The sequence below is a fragment of the Equus przewalskii genome, chromosome 13 (assembly GCF_037783145.1).
Source record: "Equus przewalskii isolate Varuska chromosome 13, EquPr2, whole genome shotgun sequence".
Lineage (NCBI taxonomy): Eukaryota > Metazoa > Chordata > Mammalia > Perissodactyla > Equidae > Equus > Equus przewalskii.
The window spans coordinates 33471097-33486998 of record NC_091843.1 but is presented as its reverse complement, the minus strand read 5'-3'; the positions used below and the strand labels follow the sequence as shown (position 1 = coordinate 33486998).

At 43.5% G+C, this 15902-nt stretch overlaps 1 protein-coding gene across 5 annotated transcripts in view; it reads left to right on the top strand.

Moving 5' to 3' along the window:
• Positions 1 to 322: 322 nt before the first annotated feature.
• ARHGAP26 (Rho GTPase activating protein 26) overlaps positions 323 to 15902 on the top strand; it is a 424946-nt gene continuing 409366 nt past the window's right edge. For 3 of the 5 annotated variants that reach the window (XM_070570504.1, XM_070570503.1, XM_070570507.1), the window contains exon 1: positions 341 to 880. In XM_070570504.1, the coding sequence (XP_070426605.1) occupies positions 727 to 880 (154 nt within the window). In that variant the 5' untranslated portion in view covers positions 341 to 726. Of the gene's footprint in view, positions 881 to 15902 lie in introns of all 5 variants that reach the window. The other 2 variants (XM_070570505.1, XM_070570506.1) reach the window with 2 other exon arrangements.

Genomic DNA, 15902 nt, shown 5'->3' with positions numbered 1-15902 from the left:
GGTTCCTCCGCTCCGCAGACCTGGAGACGCACCGTCTCGGGCTCGGATCTGGACCGTAGCAAGCGGACAAGATCCGGGGTGGCGGGGACCCATGCACCGCAGCCCCCAGGGTCGCGATCTGCAACACCGCGCGGGCGGGACGGGGCGGAGCTTGTGCTGCGGACCTAGGCGGTGGCGTGGGACCCGCCCCGTGCCCCAGGCCCCGCCTTCAGGCCCCGGTGATTGGGTCAAGGCCGCGGAAGGGCCGGGCGTCCCCAGGAGGCCGGGGGGGTCGGGCTGAGGCGGGCGCGCTGATTGGCCCGACCGGGATTAGGTCATCGCTAGCAGGTTCGAGCGGCCCGGACGCCGGCGGGGCGGCCGAGGCTGCTGTGAGAGGGCGCTCGAGACTGCTGGAGAGCGAACCAGCGAAGGAGGCGGGGAGGCGGCGGCCGCGCTCGCTCGCCTGCTCGTTCGCTTCCCGGCGCCGCTGCGGGTCGGCCGCTGCGCTTCCGACTGGCCTGCCGCTCCGTTGCGCGCCGCCAGAGCAGCCGCCCAACAGCCGGGTCCCGGCTGGGTTCGGAGTCTTGCGCGCCCGCGGACTCTGAGCGGAGGGCGAGTCCGCGCCACACCTGTGGAGCCGGCGGCCGTCGGGGGTGCCGGCCGAGGTCCCGCCGCGTGCGTGCTCGGGGCTGCAGGCCGGCCGGGCCCCGGGCGAGGCGCGCCCCCCAGCTGGGCGCCGCGGGCACCATGGGGCTCCCCGCTCTCGAATTCAGCGACTGCTGCCTCGACAGCCCGCACTTCCGAGAGACGCTCAAGTCGCACGAAGCGGAGCTGGACAAGACCAACAAATTCATCAAGGAGCTCATCAAGGACGGGAAGTCACTCATCAGCGCTCTCAAGAGTGAGTGCCTGCGATCGCGGCGGGGACGGGGACCGGGGCGGGAGGGGCCGTCGGGCGGCGCTTGGCCCGGGGCGTCCGAGCGCCCCGTTGGTTTTTGCCCCCGGGGCGCTGAGGACGGGTGTGGATGCTTATAATGAGGGGGCAAGGACGCATAAGATGGGCGAGCCAGCAACAGTCCGAGGAGGAAAGACACCCGTCGCCCGGCCGCTTGCGTTCTGGGATGGCGGGGAGGTGACCGAGCACGAGCGGTGCTCTGGGGCACCGCAGTGGGTGTGAGCGGCACACAGGTGTCCGGGGAGTGGGACTGTAGTGCCTGGCGCGCCGCAGCCTGTTGGGAAACCCCATCGCGTCCACGACTCAGGCTGCTGTGGGGAAGAGTTGCTCACCCCTGGGTGCCCAACTCCATTCTCAGGGAATGGAGCGTGCCCTGCCAAGGGGGCGCTGCCTCCCCTCGGGAAAAGGCGGGTTGTTACTGCTTCGCTCTCTGCACGCAGCTCCTGCCTCCTAGGGCCGCCGGATTCTCCGAAAGGCAACGGGCGCTGCCCAGAGAAGGGCTGGGTGGCGGGGTTGGTTAGCTCGCGAACCTTTGGAGTATTGGCAGCCGGTAACCCCCACATCTAGAATTAAGGCCATGTACGTGTGCAGGTTCTGATTCTTGTGTTTAGCAGAAGGTGATAGGGGTGGGAGTACAGAATCAGAGTGTTCCTTTACTCTAAACTGTGGGCGAGGGTTTAAAAATAGAACGAACATATCCTGACTCTCCCTCTCCCGCTCCCTCGCTCTCCTTTTTACCTCTCCCGGCATCCTTGAAAACTCAAAGGTCTGAGGAGGAATGGCTTCGATCCTTGCTCAGAAAGGAGACGGTTAAACTCGTCCTTAAAGATTCTCGAATCTTGTGTAAAACCATTTTTGCTTATTTCCTTTTGGTAGAGGAGAAATGAAATTTGCATTCTGTGTGTGATTTTCCCTTGACATTTGCAGAGCGAGAGAGTTTCTCCTGCCAAACAAGAGAGCTCTAGGGATGAGCGGCTTGGATTGTTGAGATCGGTTTTGGTGCCTTTTCAGTCTACCCATTTACAAGTAGTTCAGTCCATCTTTTAGCTTTGAGAATCAGGAATTACATAAAGGCAGATAGTGGAATTGTCTTTACTTTTCCTGTGTCTGTGATGGATTTCTTAATAGGTGATACCTTTCAGCTAAGAAAGGTTGTTTTGTCAGAGTGGGGTCTTAGCTGTGAGAATTGTCCCCAGACCTCCTTAAAGGAGACTTAGAGAAGTCAAGTGCCTAAGATGTCATTTAGTGAGCCTGTTGCTTCGACACGTGAGGAGGGAGACAATGGAACCCCAGGGCAGCAAATGCCAGTCTTTGGGGGTGAAATAAACATAGAACTGTGATGTGATGAGGCTTCTCAGAGGCCAGGTCTCTGCTGGAGGCTGTGACGCGAAGCATATGAACAGACTCTTGGTTTGTCAATGACCAGACGAGGGCCATCCTTGGTTCAAGGAATATATGACCCCTAGTTTGGAGTAAGTTAGGGGCCCACTTAATGTTTGGGCCCATGAACTTTGATTGAATCTCAGGCCGGCTTTAACTGGGCCTCTGCTTTATTCAACTAATGTTTGGAGTGCCTGCTGTGTGCTGGGTACTGCCCCAGGCACCAAGGCTGTAGCAGTGAGTATTCTGCTGCCCCTGTGGCGACAGAGACTTACTCCCTGCCAGGCACTACTTCACCCGTGAATTATCTCATGAACTGTTATTATTTTACAAATGAGAAAATAGGTTTGGGGAATCACTAGCCCAGAGCCACACGTCCCTAGCATCAGGGCTTAGGTTTGAACCCCTGCATGATCAGAGCCAGAGATGGGGTTTCTGTTGATGCAGAGCTCTCAGTCCTGCCCCATCCTACTTCGTGGAATGGACCCCTGGACCAAACCTGTTGGAATTTGGACTTGCCTTGAATTTGGCCTTGAATCTGAGGAGGATGCATTTGTGTGACTAGCAATTTATTTGCCTGCTGCTAATTTGGAGAGGGAGTAAGAATTCTTTGGGCAGGAGGAAAGCAAACAGTGACAGAATTTGATTTATTTAAATGTTTAATGGAATGGACCAGCCCCGTAACTGGGGGAAAGACTGATGGGGCGCTAGGTGTTCTAATCTCTGTATATCCAGCTTTACTACTAACTATACTCTTCAACTACTGCTACCACTTGAACATGTCGTGTAACTTCTTAAAATAAAGAGGGTGGAGGCGGTCACTGTTTCCCAGACTTCAGGCATTCCATTATCATTAGGTGCTTGCAACATTGTATGCTATTATATTAGTATTTTGTGCATTATTTTTCTGTGGATCATCATTATCGATACTGAATGTAAAGCCAGTGTTTAAAAAATAAATACATAAAAACAAATACATAACTATTTAAGTAACACTGGTTTAGATGATTGACAGTCTCTTCCAGCTCTAAAATTTTATGGTTTTATTTTGTAATTTGTATCCACAGATCTTTGGCTTTAGATATTTTTTCTGTGTTAATCGGAGGCAATAAAACTGGCCTCCAGGGATTGCCAGAGGTTAGCTAGATCATGGTTCCTGCTACTTCCACTGTAAGCATAAGGAAACTGAAGATCAGAAAGATCAGAAAGCTGCCGAAGGGGACACAGCAATTAAGTGTATTTAAACCCAGCTTGTCTGATTCCAAAGCCTGTGCACTTAACCTTGAAGCAAAACTGTTGTCTAGGTCAGTTGTCTCTGGGATCCCCTTGACATTCTGATAAATAAATGAACCCTTAAAGTTTTTCCCTCGAGTCCCAACCTCTGGTCTGGACACACAGAAGATAAGCAATAAAATAATTTGGGACCTACATTTCAGAAAATCTTACTTTTTCAGAAAGTTCTTATTTGATATGTAGGAGCCTTGGTGACTCCCAGTCACTTTTTTCTGTGCTGATTTGTCCAGACACTCATTTGCCCTGGACCCTTTCCTTGACCTGATTGATCAGTGTCTCAGTCAAGAGGACTCTGTGTGTTTAAGTGTCTTTTTCTTTCTGTAGAGATAATAGAGGCTCGAGATGAAGTCCAGACTTGTAGAATGAAGAGTTTTACATTTCCTAGGTTCGGGTCTCGGCCCCATCGCTTACTGGTTGACTTAGGGCAAGTCACTAAGTCTGAGGTCCTCCTGTGTAAAATGGAAATAGCCACACTGACCTATGGTTGTTGAGAGGACTGAATGAAACGGTGCGGTGCGTGTGAAGAAAGTGCTTAGGTTGGAGCCTGGCCCATAAGCACTGCTTATTTAACGGTGATTGTGATCATCTTCCAGCATTCAAGGTGGTTAAGACACGGAGCAAAAGTGAGTTAAGAGCAGAGGGACAGTTTTTGGTTTGGGTGCAGGGAGTTAGGCCCATGCCTCCTTTAGGCCAGTTGTTGGTAACTTACACAGTTATGTCTGTATTAACCACGGCTGGGAAGAATCCTGCTAACCCTGTTTGTATAAAGTCATGGTTATGCCAGAAAAGCCCCACAAGTTAAGAAGAAAAAAATAAATAAATAAATCTCCCAACATCTTTTCTGTTCCTAATAACCTTCTGGTAAGTTTAAATTTTCAATCTTCTTGCTAGATTAACTTCCCCGCTCAGTGGCTGGGCTGGCTGCCTCTCTCTGCCTTGCAGGAAAAGCTTGCAGAATGCATGGGACTTCATGTCTGGCTGTCGTGGACTCAACGGCAAACTGAATGTGGTTTCATAGACATGAAATTGAATCAGGCTGTTGGTTTTGTGGGGTGGTGTGGGTTTTCAGGAACTGTGTGTCTTTCCATCTTGACAGTTGGTTTATGGACTCCTTACTGGGCATGTGCCCCTTTGACTTTGACTTCTGCTTTCTGAGATAGAGTGAGTACCCTTATTCTGATAGTCTAAGGTGGGAGGGGTAGGGCAGAAATGCACATTTTAGAGTATCAACTTTATTGAGATATAATTCACCTTACCATTCAATTTACCCACTTAAAGCATTCAATTCAATGATTTTTCGTACAGTCACAGAGTTGTGCAACCATCACCACAATCAATCTTAGAATATTTTCATCACCCCCAAAAGAAACCCCATTCCCATTAGCAGTCATTGTCCTTTTTCTCCCAACTTCCCTCCCACCCCCCAGCCCTGTTCAACCACTAATGTATTTTCTAGCTCTATAGATTTGCCAATTCTAGACATTAGAAGTGCAATTGTAATAGTTTTCTCCTAGATAGTGGTGACCAACTTTAGGCATAGAGTTCTCGATTGGAATTTCAGGTGCGGAAACTTTGAATCCATAAGCCGCTCTCCTTCAGGAGAGTTTAAGTAGAGATGAGGTCTCGAAGACTGAACCGTGTCCCAGGGCCCGGAGAAACCGAGCTGCGCTCGTGTTTCCAACCCACGAGAGGAGAATGGATTCGTTCTAGTTCGTGGTACTTTTATGGATGCAGAGGAGATTTACCAAAACATGACTAAGAATCCAGCCCCTCTGTCACTGAGCTTTCAGCTAAGTTGGGGCAGTGTGTGATACTGAGTAAAGGCTTAGTCTGTGGTCGGTATCCTGCTGGGTGACGCTTTTTTTTTTACAAAATGAAGTGAATGTATTTATATTTCTCTCGTTGAGCCTGTAGTTTTCATGAGACTTCTTGAAGGTGGTGCCCCTTTTTCGTTGCATTCTCGGAGGTAGTAATTCTGAGATCTCTGACCTGCATCGCATCCCCAAGGCAACCGCAGTGAATTTTAACAGAAAGCACATTTTTTTCTTGTTATGAGAACTTTTAAGATTTACTGTCTTAGCAATTTTCAAATATACAATACAGTATTAGTAACTATAGTCACCATGCTGTATATTACATCCCCAGGACTTATTTTATAATTGGAAGTGATTCTCTTTTAACTGGGTAATAAGACATTGAACAGGGAGGCCAAAAACCTGTTCCTGGGTCTGATTTGGTAAGAAAAATGGTTCGTCTTCTTTCCTTATTGAAACAGAAGTAAAAAAATGAACATCAAGATTTGTGTGCTTTAAAGCATGTCACCCATTTGTCCTTATTTAGGGTTTGCTATAGGCTTTTTTCAGCAATGAGATGAGCCCTTCTTGAATGGTATAAACTCCCAAAAGATTTAGGAGAAATTATATTACTGACAGCTTTTGTTTATTGAGCACTTGCCAAGTGCCTGGTCCTATGCTAAGTGCACACATTGTCTCATTAGTCCTTACCATCATCCTGTGAGATAAAAAATCTTATTTTTCTGCATTTTATAGTTGGTACCCCAACTTGTCTACAGTCACACAGCCAGGAAGTTGTGCAGCCAAGTTTTGAACCTGGCGCTGGACTGCGGGGCTTTCTCTTGAACATGCCTCTTCAGTGCTTCAGTAAACACGCTGGCAGTGAAGATGCAAATTCTTCACAGGTCTAGACCTTAGAAAGGAGAAACATGCAGCAGGTGCTAGATTAAGTGAGAATCTTGTCCCAGTTGTTTTTCAGACTCTGAGTCCTGGGTAGCAAAGAATAGCTAAGATTTTGTATTGTGCTCTGAAGTTTTGTGTTTCTCTCTCCATCATAGGATTAAAGAACCATTGTAGGCCAGAGGGGCAAATGAGGGCGTCTGTCTCTTGGCTTTGTAAAGCAATAGTTTCTCTTTGGGGTAGCACTGAGTGATCACCAATGATTCTCTTTTTCATATTTTTAAAAAATGCATACTTTTATATCATTAATTTCTTTTTTAATTAAAAATTTTTATTGAGATATAATTGACATATAACTTTATATTAGTTTCAAGGGTACATCATAATGGTTTGATATTTGTATATATTGTGAATTGATCCCAATAAATCTAGATAACATCCATCAGTGCACAGTTACACATTTTTTTCTTGTTATGATAACTTTTAAGATTTACTGTCTTAGCAATTTTCAAATATACAATACAGTATTAGTAACTATAGTCACCATGCTGTATATTACATCCCCAGGACTTATTTTATAATTGGAAGTGATTCTCTTTTAACTGGGTAATAAGACATTGAACAGGGAGGCCAAAAACCTGTTCCTGGGTCTGATTTGGTAAGAAAAATGGTTCGTCTTCTTTCCTTATTGAAACAGAAGTAAAAAAATGAACATCAAGATTTGTGTGCTTTAAAGCATGTCACCCATTTGTCCTTATTTAGGGTTTGCTATAGGCTTTTTTCAGCAATGAGATGAGCCCTTCTTGAATGGTATAAACTCCCAAAAGATTTAGGAGAAATTATGTTACTGACAGAATCCTAATGGAATAAATGGGTGTGGAGTTAGGTAGCAAAAAGTTTTTCCCAATTCCTTTGTTTTGCTTTAGCACCTTGCAAATAAAAGAAAAAAGACGTTTTCTAATTACTTGTAAATGGTGGTAATTTGCAGTACTGACATTTGCAGTATTACTCATACAAATATAAACAACAGCAAATTAAATCCAAACAAGATTTTATAGTTTTTATATAACATTGGCTTTAAAAAAAGTCTTTCTAGTTTAATCCATTCTGTTCTCTATTGGATTGAATAAATTACATCTAATCTGTAGTTCTTAACCCCTTGACTGAATCTTAAGCTCTTTTCCCCCATTCTAATAATTAATAGACTTTAATTTTTAGATCAGTTTTAGGTTTACAGAACAATTGAGTGGAAGGTATAGAGTTCCTGTATAGCCCCTCACACCTGTTCCTCCCAGTTTGTCCATACTATTAACATCTTACATTAGGGTAGACATTTGTTAGAATAGTGATACAATGATATTATGTAAAGTCCGTAGTTTACATTAGGGTTCACTCTTTGTATTGTGCATTCTATGGGTTTTGACAAATGTATAATAACATGTATTGGCTATTACAGTATAATACAGAATAGTTTCACTGACCTAAAAACCCCCTATGATCCGCTTATTCCCTGTGCCCCACTCTTGGCAACCACTGATCTTTCTGCTGTTTCCCTGGTTTTGCCTTTTCCAGAATGTCATAGAGTTGGAATCATAGAGCATGTAGTCTTTTCAGATTGGCTGCTTTCATTTAGCAATATGCATTTGAGGTTCCTCCATGTCTTTTTGTGCCTTGATACCTTATTCCTTGAGCAATATTCCATTGTGTGGATGTACCACATAATATATCCATTTGTCTACTGAAGTACATCTTGATTGCTTTCAAGTTTTGGCAATTATGAATAAAGCTGATACAAACACTTGCGTGGAGGTTTATGTGTGGACCTAAGTTTTCAACTCATTTGGGTAAATACCAAGGAGTGCAGTTGCTGGATTGTACGGTAAGAGTATGTCTAGTTTTGTAAGAAACAGCCAAACTGTCTTTTAAGGTAATTGTACCATTTTGCATTCCCATCCAGCAATGAATTGAGAGTTCCTGTTGTTCCACATCCTCACTAGCATTTGGTTTTGTCTGTGTTTTGAATTTAGCCATTCTGGAAGGTGTGTAGTGGTATCTCATTGTTTTTTTTAAAATTTGTGGTTCCCTAATAACGTGATGTTGAGCATCTTTTCATATGCTTATTTGCCATCTGTATATCTTTTTTGGTGAGGTGTCCAGATCTTTTGCTCATTTTTTAATATGGGTTAAGTTTTCTTACTTCTGAGGTTTGTTTTTTTATTGTGGTAAAATATAAATAACACAAAATTTACCACTTTAATGATTTTTAAGTGTACAATTCACTGGCATTAAGTACATTCACAGGGTTGTGTAACCATCAGTACTGTCTCTTTCCAGTACTTTTTCATCACCCCAAACTGAAATTCTATACCCATTAAATAATAACTCCCCTTTCCTCCCCTCCTGCCCCGTACCTGGTAACCTCTATTCTACTTTCTATCTTGATGAATTTGCCTACTCTGAGTACCTAATTTTAGTGGAATACTACAGTATGTGGCTTTGGGTCTGGCTTATTTCACTTAGCGTAATGTCCTCAAGGTTCATCCATGTTGTCACATGTGTCAGAATCTCATTCTTTTTTATGGCTGAATATCTTATTGTTGAGTTTTAATTACCAACAACTATGCTTAAGAAAGACTATTCTTTCCTGGTGGGAATGCAAACTGGTGCAGCCACTATGGAAAACAGTATGGAGATTCCTCAAGAAATTAAAAATAGAACTACCATACGATCCAGCTATCCCACTACTGGGTATCTATCCAAAGAACCTGAAATCAGCAATTCCAGAAGTCCCATGCACCTCTATGTTCATTGCAGCATTATTTACAATAGCCAAGACATGGAAGCAACCTAAGTGCCCATCAACAGATGACTGGATAAAGAAGATGTGGTATATATATATACAATGGAATACTACTCAGCCATAAAAAAGAACAAAATCATCCCATTTGCAACAACATGGATGGACCTTGAGGGAATTATGTTAAGTGAAATAAGCCAGATAGAGAAGGACAATCTCTGTATGACTCCACTCATATGAGGAATTTAAACATGTGGACAAAAAGAACAGATTAGTGGCTACCAGGGGAAAGGTGGGGTGGGAGTTGGGCACAAAGGGGGAAGGGGTGCACCTGCAACACGGCTGGCAGACAGTAATGTACAACTGAAATTTCACAAGGTTGTAACCTATCATTAACTCAATAAAAAATAATAATAAAAAAGAAAGGCTATTCTTTCTCCTTTAAAATCATAAAAAGTTATTTTTTCCCTCTCCATCTTTTTTCCGCCTGCAGAATGATCACTGACACTTGAATTAATGTGTTGATTTATCGTGGGGCTTCTCTCAAGAGCATTATGTTTATGGTTATTCCTTTCGAAGTAGCCATTTGTTCAGGTCAGTGTATTTTGGGGGGAGTTTTTTTGAAAGCTTTATTGAATTATAACATTGGCCAGTTTTAAGTGTACATTCAGTGGTTTGTCGTTAGTTTACAGAGTTATGCAACCATCACCCCGATCCAATTTTATCACCCCAAATCTCGATTCTCATCTCAGTCCTTAGACAACCACAAATCTACTTTTTTCTGTTTCTATAGATTTGTCTTTTCTGAAAATTTAAGCTAAATGGAATTATAGTCTATGTGGTCTTGTGTACCTGGCTTCCTCCACTTAACAGATTGTTTTTAGATTGATCCGTGTTGTAGCATGTATCAGTCATTTGTTCCTTTTTTTGCTGAAGAGTATTCCATTTTGTAAATCACGCTTTGTTTATCCATTCACCAGCTGATGGACATTTGGGATTGTTTCTAATTCTTGGCTCTTGTGGATAATGTTACAATGAATATTTGCATAGATGTCTTTGTGTGGACATATGTTTTCATTTCTTATTTTTTACCTAGGAGTAGAACTGCTAGGTTATATGGTAAACTTATGTCTAATTTTTTTAAAAACCTGCCAAACCATATTCCACAGCAAAAGCATCCTTTTAAATTCCCACTAGCATTGTATAAGAGTTCCAATTTCCTCACGTTCTCCTCAATATTTGTTATTGTCTGTCTTTTTGATTGTCCAGGGGGTGCGAAGTGGTATTTCATAGTTTTAATTTGCATTTCCCTTACAACTAATGATGTCGAGCATGTTTTCATGTGTTTGTTGGCCATCAGTGCATTTTCTTTGCTGAAATGTCTATTCAGATCTTTTTGTTGGGCAGTATTTTATATCTTGGATTTTTTTCCCTTTACTTTGTCCCATAAAACTTTTGATGATTAAGTGAATAGCCCTCAGTATATTTTCTCCATTTGCCCTCATTTGGAGACTTTTTGCTTCCACCTCAGATGCATTTGACTGATCTCAGGGCTTAGGAAGGTGCTTCTTACGAGGCTGTGGTTCAGGTTTCTGCTCTAGTTAGGCCAGTCAGCATCCCTCTGGGCAGAGGCCCCAGGCTGAACTTCCTAAGCTAATGAGCACAAGCCCCATGAATTGACAAAATGTGAATGGGCCAGGGAGGAACCATTATCACCACTGACCTACTGGGAAGAGCAACTCATGAAGGTGACTTTGTTATCCTCTCAAGGCCATTGCATTTTTAAAGGTTAGCCAAGGGAGATATGCCCATATGAAGCTAACAGTTGAAGTGTTTTTCTAGATTTAAATTTCTGACTGACCCTAGTTTTAATTTTTAAAATTATAACACAGTATGTTTCAAATTATATACATTTTTTGCCATCGAAGGAAGGCTTTCATTCAACAAATATGGAGTCCTACTTTGCTCTTACATGTCCTCCAAGCCCTAGGGTGGTAGTAACAGGTGCAGAAGTCACCAGGTGGGAGAGTGCCTGGGGTGTTTGAGGACCAACAGGGAGGCCAGTGTGACTGGAACAGAGTGATGGCAGATGAACAGGGAGAGAGTCCAGGAGCCAGGTCTTAGAGGTCTTGAGTCCCAGAAAGGACTTTGAGTTTCATTCTAAGTGTGATGAGAAGCCATGGGAGGTTGGGACGTGATCCTGCTTGTGTTTTTAAGTGATCCTGGGGCCCGCTGCATGGAGAATAGATACAGTGGGGCAAGAGTGGAGGCAAGGAGATGAGTTAGGAGGCCTTTATAACAGGTGAAGTAAGAGGCAATGGCTCCTTGCGCTACGGTGGCGGCATCGGAGATGGTGGTCAGATTCTGGGTATTTTTGGAAGCAGAGCCCTCGGGATTTCCTGTTCGATTGGATTTGGGCTATGAGAGAAAAGAGAGAAGTCAAGAATGATTCACATGTTTTTGGCTAGAGCACTTATGTGAATGATGGTGCTATTTCCTGAAATAAAGATGACTTGGAGAAGACTAGATTTTGGGGGAAAATTAACAATATGAATGAATGACCTAATCTTATAGTGCAAAGACTAAAAAAATTACAGAGAGAGTTCATGAATACATACTCATAAAAGAATCAAAGAGTGTGGAAGTATACAGAGTAAAGCACCCCCTTTCCTGAGTTAAGCTATGTCAACCGTTTGGTGTGCTTTTTTCTTGTCCTTTTTCTGTGCATTTTTTTTTTTTTACATAAATGGGATTATGCTCTATGAATTATTCTGTTCTGCTTTTCTGGTTAGTACCATGTCTTAGAGATCTTCCATGTCAGTACATGTACATAGCAGAACTCTCTGCAGTCATTAAAAAGAATGTGCTATGTGGATATACCATGGCTTATTTTCCTGTCTCCTATTGAAGTATATTTGGATTGTCTCAGTTTTTCACTGCAGTGTACAGTGATCATTTGCTCACCCACCTCTGTGTGTGGGTCCCTGCATGTCCATGAGATAGAAGGTTCCCAGAATCCTTGAAGATTCCTAGAAGATTCCTTGAAGTGGAATTGTTGCCAACCTCCCTTTTTTTGTGTGTGTGAGGAAGATTGGCCCTGAACTAACATCTGTTGCCAGTCTTCCTCTTTTTGCTTGAGGAAGATTGTCACTGAGCTAACGTCTGTGCCAATCTTCCTCTATTTTATGTGGGATGCTACCACGGCATGGCTTGACAAGCTGGCTCCGTGCCTGGGATCCGAACTTGCAAACCCTGGGCTGCCAAAGCAGAGTGCACGAACTTAACCGCTACACCACCAGGCTGGCCCTGCCAACCTCCCATTTTTATAAGCTGTTTGACATCTATTGTTTAGGTTTTTTGCATCCCTATAGCCATTGGTATTTGTCTGGTGCTCTTTTGAGTGTGTTAGATTATGTTTCTGAACCTTAACCTTTTGCTTAAATTGGAAGCATCCTTAACAGATCAGGCCCTTGTGTTAGGCACTGACATGGATTCTAAAAGAAGCAGGGGATAGAAAACAAATCTGATGTGTGTGCGAGAGAGAGAGGGAGAGAGGGAGGGATTACAATTAATTGGCTGGGTCCTAATTAGCCTTGATCCTGTCTGATATCTTTTCTGAGCTGCAGGTTCTCATGGATAAAAATGGGAGGTGGGAGGGATTTGCCCATAACTAATAGGCTATTCCAACCTCACATTTCAGGGACCAAGAAGGAAATCATGTTTGTTAGGGTGAGAAAAGCAGCATTAGTGGCTGGAGGAATGTTTACAAATTGAGTCACTGGGGTTTGCACATTTTTGTAGAAACCCAGAGTGGAGAAATAGAGGAAATAGTAAGGAAAACAGCTTGGCAGTGTGGGCCAGAAGCTGTCACGGTGTGTTTACATCTGGCTCATTTCACCTTGGTTGGAAGGCACAGAATGCTGCAGAGGGTGAGCTAGGAGACTGGGCAGTTGTACTATATTTAGAAAGAGGAGATTCCTGGGGTTAGAGTGGTCTGTGTGTGTGTGTTTTCTTTGCCAGATGGACAAAGGTTTTAGGGGTTTGGGAATTCAGGACCAAACCTTGTTAACTACCTGGCTTCCCTGGACCAAGCCAGTACCTTTGACTCCTGCTGCTGCCACAAAGGAAAAGCCAAAGTAAACCCCATTTTACATGATTTGTAAAGATACCGCAGGTAGATTCAAAGCTCCTCTGATCCTGCTATCAGATGTGCTTTTAAGCTTACTCCAGGCTAATTTGAACACTTTGAAAATATGAACTGGCTCCTTCTGTGAGACTTTCGATAGATTTCCAGGCAGATTGACTTGAACTTGAGGCTGTTTCTGTGCCATGGAGACTGTCGAGCAGACAGTCTCAAACTTTAACAGATTCCTGACTGCATATATTGTTATTACACTTATGGGTCAGATGTAGAAAATGATTATAAGTTGAGCAAATAAAATAAAATTAAGAAGGCATTTTTACTTTAATTCATGTCTGTATTTCTTTTTAAAAATTTTATCTAAGTAGGTAATACCTGTAAATGGTCCAGAGTTCAAAAGGAGGAAAAAGGACTGTAAGTATCCTTCCAGTTCCTCCTTTCTCCTGATCTTTAGTTATTCTACCGGAGGCAACATTTTACCAGTTCTTGCATATTTTTCAGATATAATTTATGTGTGTGCCAGCAAATACATATTTATATATTTTCCGTAGCATGCCATATGCACTGTTTTGCATATATTTGCATATTGTTTTAATATATTTTAGATATTATTCTACATTGGTACAGATAGAGCTAACTCATTTTTAGCATTGCATTGTATCCCATTGTGTGGATATAACATGGTTTATTTAGCCAGTCCCCTAATAATAGACATTTAGGTGATTTCTAGTCTTTCACCATTACAAGCAATGCTGCTGTGAACATTCTGGCATCTGTCATGGCCACATGAGTGAGTAGATGTGCAGGACAGTTTCCTAGAAATGGAACTGCTGAGCCAAAGGGTATGTACATTTTTCATTTTGATAACTGTCTCATAGGAGTGTTTCTGAAAAGTTGGGGTGAATTGAATTTTATAAATTGTGAGTTTAGAGCAGGAAGGGAACTCACTATTTAGTTTATTACAGAGTGGCCTCTGTAACAAAACAATGCTTAGAGTGTTTTCTCCATTGCCTACTGTCTGTAGGTATTGTTGGTTCTGGGATTAAAAGCCACAATGAAATCATTCCCTAAAATCAGACTCAGCTGTACTAGGAATCACTTGAATGTAGGGCCCCCGAGAACTTGTTTGTGTTCCTGCTGAGGGTTCTGCTGAGTTTTTATCTCTGTGTGGTGTGTGCATTATTCAGAAAGTTTGGGAGGTGTTTAAGGAGGGCAGTTTCCTACCTTTGGTGACTGGCGATCGTGACTTTGGGTCAGTAGGCACATCTTGTCTATCAGCGAAGCTTCTCTGAGCTGTGCAATTTCTGGAGAGTGATGAGGGAGCATAACGTTTTGTCCAACATCTCTCTTGCGGCTGCCTGTCCCACAGAGCTTAGCACTTTCCTGGATGAAGGACAGGATCATGCCACCTGTCCTGTGTGGCCTCTGTTTCAGTGCCTGTGACAGCTCACGTTAGTGGAAGGCTCCTGGTGGGGGGGGTTTCTGAGATGGGGCAGGCGCACTCCCTGTCTTCTGGGAGCTCAGCGTCTTAAGAAGAGGCAGGGGAAGCACAGCCAGTCCACAGTGCAACTAGCAGTCTGGAAGGGTCTCTGGAGGAGGGAGCAGGGAACTTTGAAAAGGCAGGTGAAGGCTCGTCAAGTCCAAGGAGGCAGTGTTCTGAGTGATGTCATTTAAAACCACGTCTGTTATTTTTGCCCCACTTTACCATGGTTTATTTACTTTGAAAAAGTCTATTCATTAAAAAGTACATTTATTTCAAAAGGGAACTTTATAGCATTCTCAAATCCTAGGTTTGATGTGGTTAGCAATATTTTTTCCTAAAATATCTTGAAATAATCATTAAATTGAAAAGCATTTGTCATTGTGTCACCTAAAATAATCCCATATTTCACCAGTGATGTGAGCTTCACTCTCCTTAATGCTGTCGCAAGGCAGAAGTATTCCAGAGAATGCACACCATCCGGCCATAGTACCTGGAGGGAAGGGGCAGGGAGAGGGATGGGCTTCTCAGACTAGGGTACTGGTAGGGTAGGGGCAGTGTGCCAGGAAGTATACGGGCAGAAAGGACACTGCTGAAAATCTGTTTTACTCAATGGAATCTTTATTTGAATATTCAAACAAACACTGATCAATTACAGAGGAGAATGCAGGATTCTGTGCATTTTTCAGAGAAGTGCTGGTGTGGGTGAAGAGGAGAACATGTAGTCAACAGCAGACAGAGGAGGGAGCAGTCAGGGGTGTTTCCAGAGTTTCTATGTTAGGTCTTGGTGGGGATGGCTGAACTATGTCCCACAGAAGAAGAACCGTGGTATGTGCTGGGGGATATGGAGCTAAGTAAGGTTTGTCCTTGCTGAGTTGTTCCCGTGGGACATGCAGGTAGAGACCCCTACAAGGTAGTGGGAAGCACAGATCTGGCGTTCTAGAAAGAGATGGGGGTTCCGGTGTAGGTTTGGCTTCTCAGCCTTAGCTGCCCATTGAAATCACCTGAGGAGCCTGGAACTCATCCCTGGAGATTCTGATGTAATTTATCTGGGTGCAGCCTGGGCCTGAGGAATTTTAAAAGCTCCTCAGGTGATTCTAATGTGCAGCAACAGTGGAATACCACTGGCACGGAGTGAGAGAAGAGAGTGCAGGCCAAAATCACAGGGAATATCAACATTCAGC